The sequence below is a fragment of the Macrobrachium rosenbergii genome, chromosome 3, assembly GCF_040412425.1.
Source record: "Macrobrachium rosenbergii isolate ZJJX-2024 chromosome 3, ASM4041242v1, whole genome shotgun sequence".
In the NCBI taxonomy this organism is placed as follows: Eukaryota; Metazoa; Arthropoda; class Malacostraca; order Decapoda; family Palaemonidae; genus Macrobrachium; species Macrobrachium rosenbergii.
This window is the reverse complement of record NC_089743.1, coordinates 32,563,082-32,584,959: the sequence shown is the minus strand read 5'-3', so window position 1 is coordinate 32,584,959 and position 21,878 is coordinate 32,563,082. Positions and strand designations below refer to the sequence as shown.

The 21,878-nt window shown below is 38.3% G+C and overlaps 1 protein-coding gene across 20 annotated transcripts in view; it reads left to right on the top strand.

The window, feature by feature from the left end:
* Positions 1 to 21,878, top strand: part of Mettl4 (Methyltransferase like 4) — a 169,662-nt gene that overhangs the window by 120,073 nt on the left and 27,711 nt on the right. For all 20 annotated transcript variants that reach the window (XR_010857642.1, XM_067130293.1, XM_067130265.1 and 17 more), the window contains 2 exons: positions 6,292 to 6,537; positions 16,342 to 16,513. Coding sequence is in view for 19 of the 20 variants with exons in the window: in XM_067130293.1 (XP_066986394.1) it covers positions 6,292 to 6,537; positions 16,342 to 16,513 (418 nt within the window). In the remaining variant the exon portion in view is untranslated. The remainder of the gene's footprint in view (positions 1 to 6,291; positions 6,538 to 16,341; positions 16,514 to 21,878) is intronic.

Below are 21,878 nucleotides of genomic sequence, written 5' to 3'. Positions count from 1 at the left end.
GTGAAATTCCTTGTAGGCTGTTTATCGGTCGGTGAGCACATTCTCATGCTCCTTTATTAAATTAAGAAGCATTAAACACTGAGAATCGGCTATTAGGGGTGCACGCTCCATATTCCTGTTAAGTTGCTTGTGTATTTCCTATCTGTTTGTTTACATTTTTGCGAGAATCAGGACAGCAAATATCAAGTATACAAAATATACTACAGATATGCAGTATCTTTTTCTAATAAATAGTAAAGCATAAAGACATTTTAATTCAATATCACTGTAATAAAAGAAATTGTCTATGATACTGATACAGCCTTGTAATCATCGGTTCCAGGCATTTCATTCCCAGTAACCACATATGTTTGTAAGCATGTTTAACCAGTGAGGCAATGCGATGGGAGTTGGGGGGTTTTTGGGGGTGTCGTACGATTTCTGGATACCATGACAACCCTTTGTTTGGGACCATATAAACGATCGCGCCAGATTGACAAATGCGATCGTATGATTTCTGGATATGGCCCTATGAACTAGGATTACGTACCCTAGCTTAGACCAAGGACCCTAGGATCAGATAATAACAATATCTGGGCAAAATAAATCGATAGCCAAACAGTAAGGCTACATATTAGTACAGTAAACCCCCTGTATTTGCGTTCTCATGATTCGCGGGCTCACCTATTCGCGGATTTCTCTGTGAAACATATCTACCCATTATTCGCAGAAAATTCACTCATTTGCAGTATTTTTCACTGAGAAATATTTACTAATTACTGTATTTTCATATCATTTTCATGACTAAATGCACTTTTTATGATAAAACTATTAAAATACTCAGGTATAAGCATTTTTAGAGGGTTTTTCTTGTGTTTAAACTATCAAAATAGGCAGTTCTAAGTGTATTTAGAGGGGTTTTAAATATTTGCGGATTTTAGCTATTCACGGGGGTGGGTGTGGTACACATCCCCGCGAATACGGTGGGTTTACTGTACACTGGAACCAGTAAAAAGCAAATATCTTATCCAACCTTGACTTACTTTGACTCCTCTTTGGAAGTGGAAGTCGGTCAAGATTCCTGACCATAGAAACAGAGAAGAAAATATCAGTATTGAAATTAGAAAACTTTCTGTTGAATCGACATTTAAAGACTGAAATGCCATTCAGACATATAAAAGACCAGATGTGGTTGATAGAAACCACAAAAAAAAATCAGTCACAAAATAACTTAACTATAAAAAATATTGATAACATGAAGGTACATATACAAAAACATGACAATATGAGGAGTGTACAGGATACCATAGTACTCCCTGATAATGATCAAGAACTAATAGAAAAGAATATATTACTGGATTCCCTTAAAAAAAAAGGTACAACAATGTACAAGATTGCAAAATATACAACATAGCCAGTAGATGGAGTAATGGAAAAACACTTGAGAATAGCAATGATAAAATTTGAAGGCCATGACTTATCCTTAAAAATGAAAATCATGGGCCAAAGCAGAGAACTGAGACCGCATGTTGCAAAACCACTACAGTGCCAAAACTGTAGTACGTATGGACATACAAGGAAAAATTGCCTTGATACATATATATGTGCGTATTGTGGATCTGACAAACATACCACACAATGGAGGTGTGGTGAACCAAAATGCGTGAACTGTGGACAAAATCACCATGCAAGATCCAAGGAGTGCATATACAGTAAACCCCCCATATTCGTGGGGATGTGCACCAAACCCCCCTGCGAATAGCTAAAATCCGTGAATACTTAAAACCCCTCCAAAACACTTAGAACTGTCTATTTTGATAGTTCAAACACAAAAAATTCCTCCTAAAAATGCTTATACCTGAGTATGTTAATAGTTTTATCACAAAAAGTGCATTTAGTCTTGAAAATTATATGAAAATACAGTAATTAGTGAATATTTCTCAGTTAAAAACACCGCGAATGGGCGAATTTTCCGCGAATAATGTGTACATATGTTCCACAGAGAAATCCGCGAATATGTGGGGTTTACTTTTATATATACCATACAGAATTAAGATTACTTCAGGAGAGAACAGGAATGCCTATACAGTATAAGAGGCCAAATTAGAATTAAAAGTTAGAGGAATGCATGATCCTGCTAGGAAACAAACATTTCCTGCTGTAATATTAAACCATTGCAACAAAAATGGAAATAGATAAGATTAACAAAACCGTGATAGATATATCTCAAGGTAAAGTAAGTACTTTGCAAGAAAAAACTAATATAGCAAAGAATGAAGAAACTTGTACAAATATTTGTTCATATTCATTTAAGATACTAAGAGAAATGGAAACACAAGAAGATAATACAAGTACAGCGGAAATATTAGAAGAAACAAGACCAACCAAAAACCGACTATTATTAGAGATACACCAGTTAAACTAAAGACGGGAGACCCGAAGAAAGAACATAAACCAAAAAATTATAATATACCGTACCTTTTTCTCTTGAAATAATAATAAAATCAATGGAAGCAGATACCAGAACATCAAACCATTGACAAGAATGATTATGTGATGGGAGAAGAGATTACTCCATCACCAGTAATTGGTGCAACAAGAGTAAACATAAAAAGACACATGACAACACATGTGGATGTAATGAGTGTTTCACTGAACTGTGCAACAAAAACAAAAGCATAACAAAAGACTGTTTAACAAACACTATACGAAATTTTATAAGACAGAAATAAAGAAACTACTAGTTTAGACTCACGAAAAGGGCTGTGTGTGCACTGGACACCTAATACCTTATAAAGAAATACAAGTAAATGTTGTAAATAAAATTTTAGGAAAAGTGCAAATTGATGATCCACAAAAAGAAAATTACATTTGAACACACTAATGTAATATTTTCAATAATTTTATTATAAAATGGAATATAAATGGTCTACAGACCAGATTACATATGGGAGAAATACAACAATTACTAAGGGAATATGAACCAATGATATGTTTACAGCATGTCAACAAAACAATATCAACAATAGGTAAATATACCTTAGTATCTACATCTAGAGAGGAAGAAGGAAATTTAGGTACTGCTAATATATGTACATAACAAAGTATGTTATGACAGAGTACCTGTAAACTTTACTGATTTGCAAATATCAAGTATTAAATATTAATAAAAAACAGTAATTTCATAATTTATAATGTATACAACCAACCTAATAAAAATTATAACATTGATAAACTTAAATATTTACTTAACAATGCCAAGGAACCTGTATTAATAGTAGGTGATTTTACTGCTCACAACCCGATATGGGACTGTAATTGTACAAACTCAGATACAGCAGGGAGTAGAATAGAAGAGTTCGTGGATTCAAACAACATGTGCTTAATAAATGATAAGGAAATTAGCACATGTTTTTCAAAAACACATGGAACATTTTTCTCAATAGACTTACCTCATGTACAACAAATATAGTTGACAGATTAGATTGGAATACAGTTGATGATTTGCACACCAGTGATCATTTCCCAATATTAATTTCCTTATTACAAAATAATCCAGTAAAACATGTCCCTCATTATTAACATTTATAAAGCAGATTGGGAGCGATATGAAATGCGCCCTAGAAATACCCCCACCATTTGAATACTCAATCAGTCAGTTATTTCTTGTGGCACCCACAGTAGTGATGCATAGGACCTCGATGAATTCACACCACCACATTTTGTCCTGGGCTAACTCCTCAAGATCTCCCCAACACTGTTCTCCTGCTTCCTGCATCATTGTCCTTAACCATGTCTCCTTTGGTCTACCTCTACCTCTTCTACCAAGGGCAACCCACCCCGGTGTATCTTGTACTATTCCTTGTCTTCTATACACATGGCCTAGCCACTTCTAGCATGAGAGTCTAACATACTTATCGACCGGCTGCACCCCCGTTACTTCTCTAATTCTGTTATTTGATATACTATCCCTCCAATTAATTCCTAATATTCTTCTGAGCACCTTATTTTCAAATGCTAAGAATTTATTATCTGAAGTCACTGTACTGTACCATGACTCATGCCCATAAATCAAAATACTCCTAATCATTACCGTATAAATTTTGATTTTTTGTATGCACAGAAAAATTACTATTATTCCAAATATTTTTAAGCATTCCCTTTGCCTGATGAGCCTTTTTTAATCTTTCCATAAATTCTGTGCTCAGAGAACCTTATCTAAATAAGTACCTAAATATAAACTTATCCACTTGCTTTATGACCAAACCTTCAGTTAGACAATCCTGTGCATTTTCAATATTCATATTCATGATTTCAGTTTTTCCACTATTAACCCTTAAACGCCGACTGGACGTATCATAAGTCGACTAAAATTGTCTGTCGGGTGATGAGCGGACATACCGTACGTCGACTACAAAAAATTTCAACCTTCGGTCAACTTTGACTCAACCGAAATGGTCGAAAAATGCAATTGTAAGCTAAAACTCTTACATTCTAGTAATATTCAATTATTTACCTTCATTTTGCAACAAATTGGAAGTCTCTAGCACAATATTTCGATTTATGGTGAATTTTTGAAAAAACTTTTTCCTTATGTCCCGCACTGTAACTCGGCCGAAAATTTCAGAAGTTCTTTCATCATTTTGTTGTAATTTTTGCACTGTTTTATATTAGCCATTACATAAAGTTTTATATATGAAAATGTGCATAATTTCATGTAAAATACAACAAAAAACAACACATGGTTGTAGCTTTTATCAGTTTGGAAATATTTTCATATAAATCAAGATAAGTGCCAAAATTTCAACCTTCGGTCAACTTTGACTCGACTGAAATGGTCGAAAAACGCAATTGTAAGCTAAAACTCTTACATTCTAGTAATATTCAATCATTTACCTTCATTTTGCAACAAATTGAAAGTCTCTAGCACAATATTCGATTTATGGTGAATTTTTGAAAAAAACTTTTTCCTTACGTCCGCGCGGTAACTCGGCCGAACATCTCAGAAATTCTTTCGTCACTTTGATAATAATCGTACTTGTTTTGCTGTTAGTTCTAGGAAAGGTCATTAAATTGGTCTATACCAGTATTCCATAGAAACACCAAGGCAGTTGTCAGCTTGTGACTTTAAGGTGTATGAAGACTAAACCTTGAAAATCATTAGACCTGTCCTCTGCAGTTGACTTTGTAACTGGCACATTTTACACGGATAGCCAGAAATTTGCCACTGCTCTATTTTACATTCTGCCATTTTCATTCTATGCCAAGGACAAAGAGGGTATTCTCCCTGCCTTGCTAGAATAGTTCATTTAAATCTCCAGGAACCAGGGAATCCAGAACTACTAACAGACTTTCCTCACTCCAAGAATATATCACACCACAAAGAGCCAAAATTCCATCTGTTCTGGCTCACTTATGTTTCTTTAAAGGCATTAGAGATTTCAACCAAAGGCAAAGATACTGTACAGTCATTGTTCATTAGATCATAGCTCTTTCGATTGCTCTTTGGACACAATTTGGATGTTGACATGTTTGTGCCAGCATGTGGGAGCAACATGCAGTTTGTGAATTTATCCCCAGATGCAGTGCCTAGGTGGTTAAATGTGTAATAAATGGATACTGTGGTAGCAGTGAGACAGGCAATCCCTATTAAAGATAAGATTCCTGACCAGATTTTTCATCATCCAATATAATATTCTCTGAGATATACTCTCCAGTTTTGTTGCCTATGTCTTACTTAATGGACAAGGTCTGTTCCCTGTTATAGTGTTGCTCTTGATGTACCATATGATAGTATAGGGCTCTCTACCCGCTGCATTTTATGTAGGGTCTTAAGTGGAAGGTAGACTTCATAACTGAGATTTTTCAATTACCAGTTTCAAACAAAACTCCTTGACAAGGGCTCAGATGTTTTAGGTCAATTCATAGGTTTTTCAAGTAGGTTCAGCAGGTCCGTAAAATTTTTTTTTTTTTTCCACAGTTCATTATTTATGATGGAAGTTAGCTACTCCCAACCCTCCTTTTCCCACATTCCCTGGATCATCTGACACAGACACTGGCTATGATGCTGCCAGGGGCCTAAGAATCCTTCTGTGTATGTGCAATGATGAATATTGTCTTTTACTTTGTTTCAGGTGGATTTTAGTCTCCAGATTTTATAACCACAAAATGGGATTTGTACAGGAAAACTAATGTGATTGTAAAAAGTTGCTATGTTGTGATTACAATCAAGATTTGACTACCAATGTACATTAGGATCTTTAATAGTATGTAGGTATGAGGGTCCTCTTAATTTTGGAATTTATTTTCCAGGTTTATGGAAGCATCTGATGTCCAGTTACCTGTTCCTAATAAAGGCTCAACTGGTCACAAACAACAGACACTCATTTTAGAAGACAATGAATACATATTACCTCCAAATGCTGAGTATATATGTGATGATGTTAGAAATATATTATCCCACACTTCAAAAAATAAATATGATTTAATTGTCATGGATCCTCCTTGGTGGAATAAGTATATACGCAGGAGAAGAAGTGCAAGTAGATCAGATGATGGGTAAGTATTATTCCTGACTTAATAATTGAGAGAAACAAACATGCTTTGCTTAACCATAAAATTCTGAATGAAGACTGGCATAACTTTATGATGGTTGAAATTATAGTACGTTATTTACCATTATATAATGGACAGATGATAAGCTTTCCAAGAGGACTATTATAGCAAATAGTCTTCATATGTCACTTAACCCAGTAGACCTATGAATTCATTGTTAGTAATCTGTATATTGCTTTAACATTGTCATCGCACTGAACAAGCAAAAATTCAGCATTAAAAACAAGTTCTTGCTACAGTTTGCACGAGACCTTTGTAAGTATTTTCAGGAAAAAAATTGACAAGGAATATAATATTTTTAAGGGTAATTTATTATTAAAATTTATCTTTTAAGATAGTTGAAATCTCTCATACTGATGTAACCATGTGCCAGAAGATTAGTTAGTGAATAACAAAAGTAAATTATTACGAAAAGAAAAGTAGAGTCTTTCCCCTGTATCCACAAGTAATACGTTTCAAGACCCCCACGGATTCTGGAAACCATGAATAATCTAGAACACCTTATATAACAATAGTACACACATGCCAGTCATACAGACAACCTGTTTATGCATGTATAACCCCAGTACCTCTTTTAATAATCATTATTGGACGTACATGATAAAAAATAAAATATTATGGATATGTTGTACACTGTGCATAAGAAAAAATAATTTAAACTAATGTTTTGAACAATTTATGATAACGTACATAGTGTTGAAGTGCATTAGTTTGGACTGAGAGAGTTGTATCTAGCATTATCATTTGTAAAATTTTTAATCGTTTTATTGATACTGTAATTATGGAAAAACACCAAGAAATAAAAAATAGAGGAGAGAGGGGGAAGGTTTGTGTGTGAGTGTGTGTGTTTGCTTGTGTGTTGGGGGTTATTTTAGTGTGATATTGGAATGCTTTCTCTCTCTCTCTCTCTCTCTCTCTCTCTCTCTCTCTCTCTCTCTCTCTCTCTCTCTCTCTCTCTCTCTGATGTGATAGCCAAATATTGAAATAGAGATGCTGTAGATTAAATGAGGAAAATGTTTTATTAAATGTCATAGCCTACTCGGGTTATTTACTTACTGATTATTTCCTCCTTCATGTTACGTTGATCTGGCTATGATGATGATGCTGTATAGTGCTTATGATAATGAAATGAATGATGTTCTCTGGCCATGATGATGATGACAATGAAACTGTACAGTTCCTATGATAATGAGGTGGAGATGAATGACAGCATCAAGATTGTGAAGACATTTGGACTATTGACCCCTCAGACAAAATGTCTGAAAGTTCATCAGGGTTATCCTCAGAGCTTGGACAAGATAAAAGAGACTTGGGAGAAGAGGATGGCGACTGATATATGATGTCAGTGGAAGGCAGAGTATTGTCTGCAGTGGAAACATTTTTTCTTCTTCTTTCAGAAGAACTTCATTATTGGTAGTTGTTTCCTTTGCCTTGAGTTCAGCATACACCTGCTTTAGTGGTACCAATGCTTTTATGCTGTGGTCCATGGAAGGATCACTATCCTTTATTTTATCTTAGGGATCTTGAATTATATGAAACACTCATCCTTCAAGTCCCTGTTTTGGTGGTTCAGCTTCACTTTCTGATTCTTCTGCTTCCTGGATGGTCTGCTGACCATCCAGCCTGCTCAACATCCTCGTCAAGATGACCAACAACATTGTCATCAATCATGTCTCCCATTCCGTCACCACCAACTTGTCTTGTCAGTTCGATAATCCTCTGTACCTTGCCATCAGTTAGTGGGAACCTTTTGAAGTCATGTACAGCTTCATTCTTCCAGCACACATTCACTGTTTCTGATTTCAAGTCATCCATTGCTCCCTGGATGAATGTTGTCAAATCTGCAATGGTGATTGATTTCAGGCAATCAATAACATTCACAACAAGGATGGTATCAATAGCTGCTCGCATCATATTGAAGACTTGCTTAGTGTAGGTGGCCCTGACACACTGAATGATGCCTTGGTCAGGAGACTGGAGAAGCGAGGTCATGTATCAAGGCACAAATACAACCTGCACATTTGGGTGTTCACCAACAATGGATTGAGGATAGCCAGGAGCATTATATATTATTACCAATACTTGCAAAGGCAAGCCTTCCTTCTTAAATAAGTTGTTACTTCTGCAATTTAACATCCATAGAGCCACTGCATAGACACCATTGCAGTGATCCATGCCTTGGTATTGCTTCAGCAGTAAACAAGAAGCTTCTTGTTATTCTTCTGAGTGCAGGGATTTTACACTTGGTAAACAACACCAAGCATGATCATATGGCCAGCCACATTGTCACATAGAACCAGAGTCAGGCTATCCTTCCAAGCTGTAATGCCTTGTGCTTGCGTAGCATTTTGATGGTTCTAGGGCATGTTAGGCATTTTCTTCCAGAATAGTTATTTCATCACAGCTGAAAACTTGACTGAGACTGTAGCCTATGTTTTTATTATTTCCTTTAACCCTGCAGGAAACATGTGAGCAACCTCTATATTCACAGATGACCGTTGGAACTTGATAAGTTCCTGTAAAATGAAAGACTTGACTTCTCTTATATTTCCTTGGAAGTATGGAAATATGCCTAAGAGATGGGTGATGGCATTATGTCAGTTATGCATAGGACATACCAGCTAAACCCATAAATATTTAATGAATAATGAACACCAGCATATTTGCAAAGATTGCTTGGTCCCCTTGAATGTGAGTATTTGCTGGTTGAATGCCCCAGTCTTGGGGATCTGAGGATTGGATATTTCTCTGAGGCTTGTGATGAGGACAGCAGGTTTTTCCTTGCTTGGGTTCTTGGAGTGGCAGTTATGTGTGATGCTGATCTTCTGGAAGAAATCTAGTTTAAATTCTGTTGTTTAATTTTTGTAATGAGTTTAAGATGCTTTTAAATTTACTTGATTTATTTATTTGTAATTTTTAAGAGTCAATGACTCAGGTAGTCACTGTGCAAGATAACTACTAATCATTCCACTTATTGCACTCAAATGATCATATGCATTTAGAGCAGATGCCACTTCTCCAGTGAGAGAGAGAGAGAGAGAGAGAGAGAGAGAGAGAGAGAGAGAGAGAGAGAGAGAGAGAGAGAGAGAGAGAGAGAGAGAGAGAGAGAGAGAGAGAGAGAGAGAGAGAGAGAGAGAGAGAGAGAGAGATTAAATTCAAGCTGGGTATCATAGCTTATGACAAAAAACATGCGAATAGGCAGCTGAACACTTTTTTGGTTCACTGCCAACATGAAATGTTTTTTCATCAAAATATTATTTTCTTTAAAATATCCTTGTATAATAAGGGTGCATCTAACGTGCTGTTCTGTCTAATACAGTAAATACCATAATTGTCTTTGTTCCTTTTTCATTGATCTCCAGTCTTATTAGGATTAGGCTCAACAACAGAATCCCTTTCACTTTAGACAGAGATAGAGAGAGAGAAAAAAAAAATGCTGCAAAATACTGGAGTATATGTATGTAAGTACACATAAGTCACAATCATATGGAAGGTGTTTATGGTTCACATTTATCCCTTATTGCGGCTTTCTGCAGTAGGGTCTGGAGTGTACCTACCATGGATGAGGCAGGACTACTGTAGATTAGTAACCTTTACATTCCAAACATTCACTATCTCATGCATAAAAGCTTTTGGAAAGGTTCTGTGATCTCTGGTAGATTGATCAATTATGTTGAAACCCTTTTATCCTGAGTGAGTAGTGTATTGTAAAGTCAGGTGTTATAAATGACAGTTGAATGTATGGTTGGGTATGCTCAGTGCTTACAGTTCTCTGCTGAACAGTATGAGTTGCCCAGCATCCTCATTGAGCATTTTGTGAAAAGTTGAACACCATATATTGACTGGCTGAGAAATTGCCCTGGGGGTGCAGTGTAGCATAGATATGCTGAATGAGCACCAGGCTTGCTGTATTAGTTTTTGTGCATGTAGCTGGATCACAAGTGTTTGCATGAATTACATGGATAATGTTCCAGTACAGTAATATATTTGTGTTTCAATTAAGATACCCTTGAATGAGTTTTGACCATAAATTCATAAGGTGCTGTATCTTCACATAATTCCTTCACTTTTAATTAGATAAATGGATTTAGTTATCTATGTTTAATATGCAGCACTCAACTGGTTTTCCTGTGCCTCATAGTTTCAGAGGTAATTAGCTATAGTTCACTAATATGGCAAGTGTCCCAATTTGAACATTTCTCTCTTTAAGGTTTTGTTATTATTGTATGGGAGTATTGTTAGGGAAAATCATATTTACCAGGCTGTATTTGGTACCACAGCAGTCTAAAGTACAGGAGAGCGCCGGTTCTCGACGCTAATCCGTTCCAGAAGAAGTGTTAAGATTCGATTTAGTCGAATCCCGAATCAATTGCTTCCATAAGAAATAACTGAAAATGGATTAATCCATTCCTGACCACCAGTCATTACCCCAACCTTGCCTGTTTATACAAAACATTACACAAATTACAATTAAATAAGTTCAGAGTTAAGTAACTTATCGTATTAGAAGCACTTTTACATTTTTAAATGCATATGGTATCAAAAAAATTGGCCTACGACCAATGCAGCCTTATTACCGATGGTAGACCAAGCGCCATAGGCTAGGCTAGGTAGCCTATAGGCACTACCAGAATGTACTGTAATGGGTACACACAAAAACTGTTGTTAATAATAATAACATTGAAAAATAAGCCTGATTATTACAGTAAATTAATGATGCAGTATTAAAAATAAGCCGAATTACTGTATGCCTGTTATGATAAAATTAAGGAAAATTTCCTAAGTTATGTCGGCCCTCGGCAGCTTATGACATGAGCAGATGTAAAGAAACCAAAGTGCCATCCTGGTGGCATATCGTGGTACTAATTACATAAACGTTGTTTACGTTCAGTATTAATTCATGGTAAATTTCTAGAATAGTGTACAAAATCACTAAAACATCTTTCAATAAATGTTATGATGCTATAGAGGGATGAATAAATTTGTTTTTATTTAGCATTTCCCAACGTTTTTGAGAGAGAGAGAGAGAGAGAGAGAGAGAGAGAGAGAGAGAGAGAGAGAGAGAGAGAGAGAGAGAGAGAGAGAGAGAGAGAGAGAGAGAGAGAGAGAGAGAGTTGAGAGAGTTGTTGGAAGAGGGATGAGGAGAGAGTTAGTTTGTTTACGGCGCTGTCTGTCTGTGGAATATGTGTGAGGATTTTTCGGTTTTGAAGCAGTTTTTTGAGTCTTGAGTCAGAGCTAGTGCTGGTCTGTTTTTGGTTTGGACAGTTTTTTTGTGCTGATGCAAAGTTGTTGTTTTCCCTTGTTAGTGTGCTGTTCTTGTTGCTGTATGTTCATGAGTCGTGTGTTTTTCTGTTTTGGTTTTGGTTTGTGTGGTTTTGTGTGCTGTGTTGGCGACCGTGGACGCCTTACTCCATCTTCCAGCAACCGAGGACCAGGGTGAGTGTTGTGTACTGTTTTTTGTGTTTTAAAATCCCGCCACATAATATTTGGCGCCCAACGTGGGGCTGCTGGTATTGCAGCTGCAATTGAGGTTGGTGGCTGGTAGTGTGACTGAAGAGAAGGATGGAAGAGGAACTGGTGAGGTTGCGAGAGGAGAATATGTGGTTGAGGGGTGAGAATGAGAGATTGAGGAGTCAGTTGGAGGAGATGGGGGGAATGCTAAGAAGTGCAAAAGAAGAAATGAAAGGGGAGATGAAAGAGTCAGAAGAGAGAATGGAAGAGAGGGTGGATAAAAAGTTGGAGGGAATGATGAAAAGTGTGGAAGAAATGATGAAAGGTATGTTCAAGGGTGTTTTTGGAGAAGGGGCTGTTGGAGGCAGGTTCTCTGGAACGTGTGAAGGGGCAAGAGAGAAAGAAAAGGAGGAAGAAGTGAATGGAAGCGTGAGTGATGAAAGTGATATGGGAATAGGAAGTAAGAAACGAGGAATGAGAGGCAGGGTAAGGAAAAGGGGAATGAAAAGCAAGGGAAGGAACAGAGGGAAAGTAAGGATAAGTCAGGGGAAGAAAAGGGAAGAAGGGAAAGGAAAGGAAACTGGTAAGAAGGGTAAGGAAGTGGGAAAGGCAGGAAAGAAGGGAGAGGGTGAAGGCAGTAGTGATAGTGAGGTGGATGGAGGTGAGTGGATAAAAGTGGATAAAAAGAGGGGGAAGAAGAGTGTAATGAGTAAGATGAATGTAAGTGCAGAAGTGGACTCTTTGTATTCGGAAGAGGGTATGAAAGGACAGAGCGAAAGTAGCGAAAGTGAGAGTGAAAGTGAGAAAGGCTATGTATGTGAGGGAGGTACCCCGGTGTGAAAAGTATAATGAGTATGGAAGTAGGGATGTGCATGATTTCTTTAGGGAGTATGAAAGGTTTTGTCAGGATAAGTATGGGGAAAGTAAGAGAGTGTGGGCACGAGAATTAGGAGAGTATTTGACTGGGTTTTTACTTGATATGTATAGGGTTATTATGAGTGTGGGGGATGTTGAGTATGACAAGGTGAAAGCTAGACTAGTTGAGCAAGCGAGGCGTATGAAAGCGAGTGTTAAGTATAAGAGGAAGAATGAATTTGATGAGGCAAGAATGAAAGCTGGGGAAACCTTGTCACTGTATGCTTGTAGGCTGGAGACGTTGGCAAGGAAGAAGTTTGGGGATGATGGGATAGATGAATGTAAGGAGTTAGTATGGAAGTTGTTAGGACAGTGCCAGATGGAGTTAGAGAATTTGTGAACTTGAAGCGGAAGGAGAAGAAAAGATGGACGAATGAAAGGTTGACTTGGAGAGAAATTTTGGAAATTGTAGAAGATTATGAGCTTGACAGGGTTATAAAAGAGAGCAGAAGTGTAAGTGTAAGGGCTGGGGTAGATGAGAGAGTGCCAGAGTTTGGAAGCTTTAGGGATGCAGTGTTGAGGGTCCCAATGAGAATGGCCGATAATGTAATAGATAGGAGTGTAAGAGCAAGTAATGTGGAGGTGCCAGTGAGGATGAATGATGGGTTTGTAAGGGAACAACGGGTTGGACGGGTTAGGGATAGTAGTGTACAAAGGGGAAGGTCGATGAGTGGAAGTCGAGCGAAGTGTTTTAGATGTGGAAAGGAAGGACATACAAAGAATGAGTGTAGGTGGGCTTTAGGAGCGTGTTTCGGGTGTGGGCAATCGGGACATTTGGTAAGGGAGTGTACGAAAGATAGGGGGGTTAAATGCTACAGGTGCGGACAGGTGGGTCATATTGCTAATGGTTGTAGGGGTACTCGAGTGAATGTAATATGTGGCAACTGTGGTAAGAATGGGCATTATGCGAGAATGTGTTCAGAACCGAGAGCGAAGTGTGTCGAATGTGGAATGGAAGGGCATGTATCAAGTGTATGTAGACGAAAGAGGGTGACTGTGACAGCGAATTCGGGAAACTGAGTGTGAAGGGGGTTCAAATGGGTGGATCCTCTAGGATGCAAGCGGTGCGTGTGATGCATGTACGTGAGGGGTTGTTGCATGAGGGAGGTTTTGCTGGAAAGACTGACGAGTGCATGAAGCAATTTGTTTTGATAGAGTATGGTAGGAAACGTAAGAAAGGGAAGAACGTAAGTAAACTGAATGGCCGTAAGTTGTGTGATAGGGGTGTGAGTGCCAAAGTGGAAATGAGTGATAAAGCGTGTAATACGGATGAATGGGATGGTATGGATAGAACATATAGCATATGCGGGTTTGATATAACTGAGTTGACTGAACGTGTAGGGGTTAGTGAACGGTTGGAGGTGAGCGAAAGTGTAAGAGTAAGAGAGCGTAGCAGTAATATACGAGTGATTGAAAGCATGAATGAATCGTTGCAAGAATTGGAAAGGTCAATGAGCGAATGGGATGGGTTAGTTGAAGAATTGGGGGAGGTATTTGGGAACGAGTTAGAGGGTATAGATGAGATTGTGGATGAAATTGAGAGTGGTAATAGTGAAGAAGATAGCGTGAATCTGAGAGAGAATGGAGGAGAAGATGTGAGTTTGAATGTTGCTAGAAGAGAAAATGATTCTGAGAGAATGATTGCGTGCCCATTGAACGCGATCTAGAGGACCTGCTAGTGAGCATCCATGGGTGTTGCGTAAGGCGATTTGAAAGAGGTGTGAAAGGTGTTGGTTGGGAAATGCTAAAAGGGGGGAGAAATATAGAGGGATGAATAAATTTGTTTTTATTTAGCATTTCCCAACGTTTTGAGAGAGAGAGAGAGAGAGAGAGTGTAATTGTCGTAAGTGAGTGCTTCGGTTGTTGGAAGAGGGATGAGGTCGTTAGTTTGTTTACGGCGCTGTCTGTCTGTGGAATATGTGTGAGGATTTTTCGGTTTTGAAGCAGTTTTTTGAGTCTTGAGTCAGAGCTAGTGCTGGTCTGTTTTTTGGTTTGGACAGTTTTTTTTGTGCTGATGCAAAGTTGTTGTTTTCCCTTGTTAGTGTGCTGTTCTTGTTGCTGTATGTTCATGAGTCGTGTGTTTTTCTGTTTTGGTTTGGTTTGTGTGGTTTTGTGTGCTGTGTTGGCGACCGTGGACGCCTTACTCCATCTTCCAGCAACCGAGGACCAGGGTGAGTGTTGTGTACTGTTTTTTGTGTTTTAAAATCCCGCCACAATGCCCTATCATATTTTTTTCCATAAAATATCCTTGTAAGCAGCATGTCTGAGGTAACCTCAGGCTAACCTCTTCTTTACCGAGAAGCTTAAGAAGGCATTCACTACCGAACAGCACACATAAACATTGCATTCACTACAGAAATGCACACGTGTGTCTCTGTCTAAAAAAAATCGAGCATGAGACCCTGGTTGCCATGTAAACACTTTCTCATCTATGGTATACGTACAGTACTGTACAGTATTTCAGAGATTACACTTGTTTCCAAATTAACAATTATGAACGTACTATAGTGTATGTAATGTACTAAATTTTTATCATCTATACTATATACGTAATATCCAAATGTCTGAATGTAGATAGCCAACAATGCCAACTAGCGGCGGCTGACTGAAACACTTTTGTTTCCAAACATCATATGATTCATTGGGTCAGATTCCGGGTTGTTGTTCGAGCTCCAACGCAAAATTTACTTGACATTTTGTGTCGAAATCCGATTATGTCGAGTTCTGGTACAGTCGAGGACTGGGTTTCTACCGTACTTGCTTCTGTGAATTCTATGTGTTTTATTGGCTTGGTTAGTGTTGGCATAGGTTAGGCTAGGGTTTGGGATACACTAGCCCAAACTAGTGAGTAACTGTGTATGTGCAAAACATTAGCCTCTCTGTTTGCCCAGATAGTTATTGTTTTCATTAACTGAATGTGATTAATATAAAACTGTGATGTTTTGATCATTTGTGTATGCTACTGATGATCATTACAGACCAATAGTTCAGTTATCATAGTGGCTGTCCTAGCTTGGATATTTTTCACCAGAGTTCTATATAGATATATGTTTTGGAAAATATAAGGTTATTAATAGATGGTCTTTGAAGTACACTATTATATGCTGCTTACTATTCTAAGAATGTTTGGGGTTTCAGTAACTTGGAGTATGTTTGCTGAAGGTAGTTCACAAGATTATGTCAGGAAGTGCTGGGGCTTATAGTTGGTCATGTAATAGTTTTTTTTCCCATATATTCTACCCTTAGGGCTTAAATTGAACTAATTTTTATGCCTGCATTCTTCAATACAGAGAAGTTGGCTTAGTGAGATTTTACATTATATATGCAGAATTCATCCGTAATCTGTTGAGTTTACCTACAAGGAGCACATTGTTTCTGCAGGTATGCAATGTTGTCTGTAGCAGATATATTGCGTATTCCTCTGAAAGAATTACTGACTGAGGGAGGGCTCTTAGTAGTATGGTGTACAAATAATGATACTCAGATAAAGGAGCTGAGAGAGGGTCTGCATAAGTGGGATGTTGACTTAATTGCAACTTGGTTCTGGTTAAAGGTATGTTTAATGCTAACTTTTATAGAAGTAAGATACATGTCTAATGGCTGCCTTTTATAGAAGTAAGATACATGTCTAATGGCTGCCTTTTATAGAAGTAAGATACATATTTAGTGTAAAAATTTTATATATTGTACTCAGTCATGTGAAAAACTTATTTTATATAGTTAATTGTCTTCTTTCAGTAAGCTGGTGATCTTGATAGTTGTCAGTGTAAAATAATACAGTACATAATAGTAATAATGATAATAATAATTAATAATAATAATTAATTAATAATAATAATAATTAATAATAATAATTAATAATAATAATAATAATAATAATAATAATAATAATAATAATAATAATAATAATAAAAACAGAGGCTTAAAGCCAGAGTACATAAGATCCAATGGTACATGAACAGGAATAAAGGATACCAGCTGAACACACTCTTCAGAACCAACCAGAGGGAAAGACAACCACCAGGAAATTTCTGAAGCTGAACCAAGTAAGAGACTTTCGGAAAACATATGGAGCAATCTGGTATCACACAATGAACATGCAGCATGGCTCCAGGAAGTCAAGGCAGAAGAAAGGGGGAGAATAAAAGAAAGATTCACCGAGATCATGACAGACACAATTAGACACCAACTGAAGAAAGTGCCCAACTGGGAAGCCCCAGGTCCCGATGAAGTCCAAGGATACTGGCTCAAAAACTTCAAGGCCCCACACCCACGAATAATAGAACAATTTCAGCATTGTATCACAAACCACCATGTGCCCAATTGGGTGACCACAGGGAGAATATCCTTAGTACAGAAAGACAAGAACAAGGGAAATATAGCAAGTAACTACAGGCCTATCGCCTGCTTACCAATAATGTGGAAGTTACTAACAGGTATCATCAGTGAAAGGCTACACAACTACCTAGAGGATACAAAACCATTCCCCACCAACAGAAAGGCTGCAGAAGGAAGTTTAGGCCACAAAAGATGAGCTCCTGATAGACAAAATGGTAATGAAGAATAGTAAGAGAAGGAGAACTAACCTAAGCTTGGCATGGATTTACTACAAGAAAGCCTTTGGCATGATACTGCACACATGGCTAATAGAATGCCTGAAAATATATGGAGCAGAGGAAAACACCACCAGTTTCCTAAAATATACAATGTGCAAGTGGAATACAGTACTTACAAGCTCTGGGATAAGACTAGCAGAGGTTAACTTCAGGAGAGGAATCTTTCAAGGCGACTCACTATCCCCACTACTCTTCGTAGTAGCCGTGCTTCCCCTGACAAAAGTACTGCAGAAGATGGATGCTGTGTAGGAACTCAAGAAAGGAGGCAACAGAATTAACCATCTGATGTTCATGGACGACATCAAGCTGTATGATAAGAGCACCAAGGAAATAGATACCCTAATCCAGACTGTAAGGATTGTATCTGGGGACATGAGGATGGAGTTTGGAATAGAAAAATGCACCTGGGTCAACATATGAAAAGTCAAAGTGACAAGGACTGAAGGGATAAAGCTACCAGACAGGAATAGTATCAAACACATAGATGAGACAAGATACAAATACCTGGGAATAATAAAAGTAGAGGATATAAAACATCGAGAGATGAAGGACACAATCAGGAAAGTATATGTGTAGAGGAGACATGACGAAAGCCATAAACACATGGGCAGTACCAGTAATTCAGAAACAGTGGAGGAGTAGTGGAGTGCACAAAGGCTGAACTTTGCAGCGTAGGCCAGAAAACTAGAAAACACATGGCAATACACAAAGCACTACACCCAAGAGCAAATACAGACAGAATATGCATAACATGAAAGAAAGGGGGGAGAGGGCTACTAAGCATAGAGGACTGCATCAACATTGAGAACAGAGCACTGGGGCAATATCTGAAAACCAGTGAAGATGAGTGGCTAAGGAGTGTATGGGAAGAAGGACTAATAAAAGTAGATGAAGACCCAGAAATATAATGAGACAAGAGAATGAAAAACAGAACAGAGGGATGGCACAACAAACCAGTGCATGGACAGGGGAGAACTCAAGAAGAAAACAAAAGGAATGCTAACAGCGGCACAAGATCAAGCCCTAAGAACCAGATATGTCCAAAGAACAATAGGTGGTGATAACATCTCACCCATATGCAGGAAGTGCAACATGAAAGATGAGACCATAAACCACGTACCAAGTAAATGTCCGGCGCTTGTACAGAACCAGTACAAAAAGAGGCATGATTAAGTAGCAAAAGCCCTCCACTGGAGCCCGTGCAAGAAACACCAACTAGCTTGCAGTAATAAGTGGTGTGAACATCAACCTGAGGGAGTGATAGAAAACGATAGGGCAAAAATCCTCTGGGACTACGGTATCAGAACAGATACGGTGATACGTGTCAATAGACCAGACATGACGTTGATTGACAAAATCAAGAAGAAAGTATCATTCATTGATGTCGCAATACCGTGGGACGAGTGGCTAAGGATTGCATGGGAAGAAGGACTAATAAAAGTAAGCGAAGGCCCAGAAATATACAGACACGAGATTGAAAAACAGAACAGAAGAATGGCACAACAAACCAATGCATGGATAGTGCATGAGACAGACTAAAGAACTGGCCAGCGATGAAACATGGCAATGGCTACAGAGGGGAGAACACAAGAAGGAAGCAGGAGGAATACTAACAGCGGCACAAGATCAGGCCCTAAGAACCAGATATGTCCAAAGAACAATAGATGGAAATAACATATCACCCATATGCAGGAAGTGCAGTGTGAAAGACGAGACCATAAACCACATAGCAAGCGAATGTCTGGTGCTTGCATAGAACCAGTACAAAAAGAGGCATGATTCAGTAGCAAAAGCCCTCCACTGGATCCTGTGCAAGAACCACCAGCTAGCTTGCAGTAATAAGTGGTATGAGCATCAACCTGAGGGAGTGATAGAAAACAATAAGGCAAAGATCCTCTAGGATACATGCCAATAGACCAAATGTGATGTTGATTGGCAAAATCAAGAAGAAAGTATCACTCGTTGATGTCGCAGTACCATGGGACACTAGAGTAGATGAGACAGAAAGAGAAAAATTGATAAGTATCAAGACCAGAAAATAGAAATAAAAAGGATAAGGGATATGCCAGTGGAAATTGTACCCATAATCATAGGAACACTAGGCACGATCCCAAGATCCCTGAAAAGGAATCTGGGAAAACTAGATGCAAAAGTAGCTCCAGGACTCACGCAGAAGAGTGTGCTACTAGAAACAGTGCACATAGTGAGTAGTGATGGACTCCTAAGGAGGCAAAATGCAACCTGAACCCCACGCTTAACCACCCAGTCGAATATGGATGACTGTGATACACCAAAATATATATTATATATATATATATATATATATACTGTATATATATATATATATATATATATATATATATATATATATATATATATATATATATATATATATATATATATATATATATATATATATATATATATTAATAATAATGATGATGACGATGATGATGCAGTGATATGATATGGTAATCAACACTTGTGATTCAGAACTCTGGAAACAGCGCAGTTCAGCCAAGCTTGAGTATTGTATGGAAAAATTAGTTTATTTCAACATAAACTAAATATTGTGTGGTAGCCTGATGAATGATAGCAGTTGTTTCCAGAAATTCTAGGTCTTATTTCAGTAAAACAAGTCTCCCATTTCATCTACCAGAGTGTATCCAGGTGGACTGCCTCTGATGGTGAAAACTGTCATTCTCTCTCTCATTTCACAAAATTTTTTTCTATAAGCTTAATTGTAATCATTTGAACCAATTAATTATCCCAAACTATAATCCTTTGCATTACTCTCTTCTTGATTATTTGATGGTGGTAATTACCTGTACTCATATTTCTTTTAATTTTAAATTTCATATAAGCAACTTACCAAGTAATTACATAGCTATAGTTTTAACCTTGTGCAGTAGCCTTGTACAGTATTTAAAAATCGCGGTAGCCCTTTGATAGTATAGGTGACAAGCCCCACCCACGTAACGGGAGTGTTGGAACGACTTAGCTGGTAGCGTCATTCTGTTTTGCCGCTCACATGGTCAACATTGTTGAGCTTGCTGCAGCTTTTTTTCACCGGTTTTTGGTTATTCTAGCTGGAATTCAGTGAAGTATTTTCATTTTGTGTAGCCTTCAAGCTTTTCTTTGCTTTTGTCAGCTTTTTCAATTGGTTGTGTCTGATTCAAGTGCTTCTAATGTTCACTATTGTAGTGAAGGCTGTAGAACTAGACTGAATATGGTATGTTATGATTCGCACACTATTTGCAGTAATTGTAGGGGGCAAGTATGTTCTAAGGAGAATACTTGTGATGAGTGCAAGGCTTGGGATGAGAGAGAGTGGAAGGTTCCTGAATCTCACCTTAGTAAGCTTGAAAGGAATAGGAAGTGGAGTCACAGAGGGGCAGACTGGTGGATCGTCAAGATTCTGAAGGAGGGCTACTCCATCCACTTCATGGAGAACCCTCCTTTGGTCACTTCTCCCATCACCTCGACGGCCTACTCAAAAGGCTCAGAGAAACATTCAGCCCTCTTGAAGAAAGTATCCTCTCTCCTTCTAAAGAGAGCCATAGAAGAAGTCGAGGACATCTACACAGAGGGCTTCTACAATCATCTGTTTGTAGTCCCCAAAGTGTCGGGGGGTTGGAGACCAGTCCTTGACGTAAGTGCCCTCAATCTCTTCGTAAAGAAGACAAGTTCAAGGTGGAGACGAACCAGTCAGTCTTATTATCCATTCACCTGGCTGGATATGCAGGACCCATACTTTCTTATCCCCATCCATCCGGACTCCAAGAAGTATCTCAGGTTTGACTCCACGGCAAAATGGCTTCTGATCGGCATCAACATCAGCCTTTACCTGGATGACTGGCTTCTTTGATCCCCTTCGAACGAGAAGTGCATGAAGGACTTGCAGACCATTCTTCGCCTTATTCAGGAACTAGGAATACTCTTAAATCTCCAAAAGTCCCAGTTAGCCCTGATACAAGAGATTCTCTGTTTGGGGATGATTCTCAATTCTCAGACTTTTCAGGCTTTTCTGTCCCCCAAGAGAATCGATAACTGCCTTAAGGTAATCTGCAGATTTCTCACCCTCTCGTCTTGCTCAGCCCATCAATGGATGAGCCTACTGGGACTATAGCGTCCATCAAGGTTTTTGTCAAGCTGGGCAGACTCCACATGCGAGTCCTCCAATTCTACCTAAAAGCCAACTGGGACAGGAAAACCCAACCGAGCTCTGTTGTGTTTCCCATCACTCAAGAAATTAAATCGGACTCCAATGGTGGCTGTCCAAAGGAAGACTTTTGCAGGGAA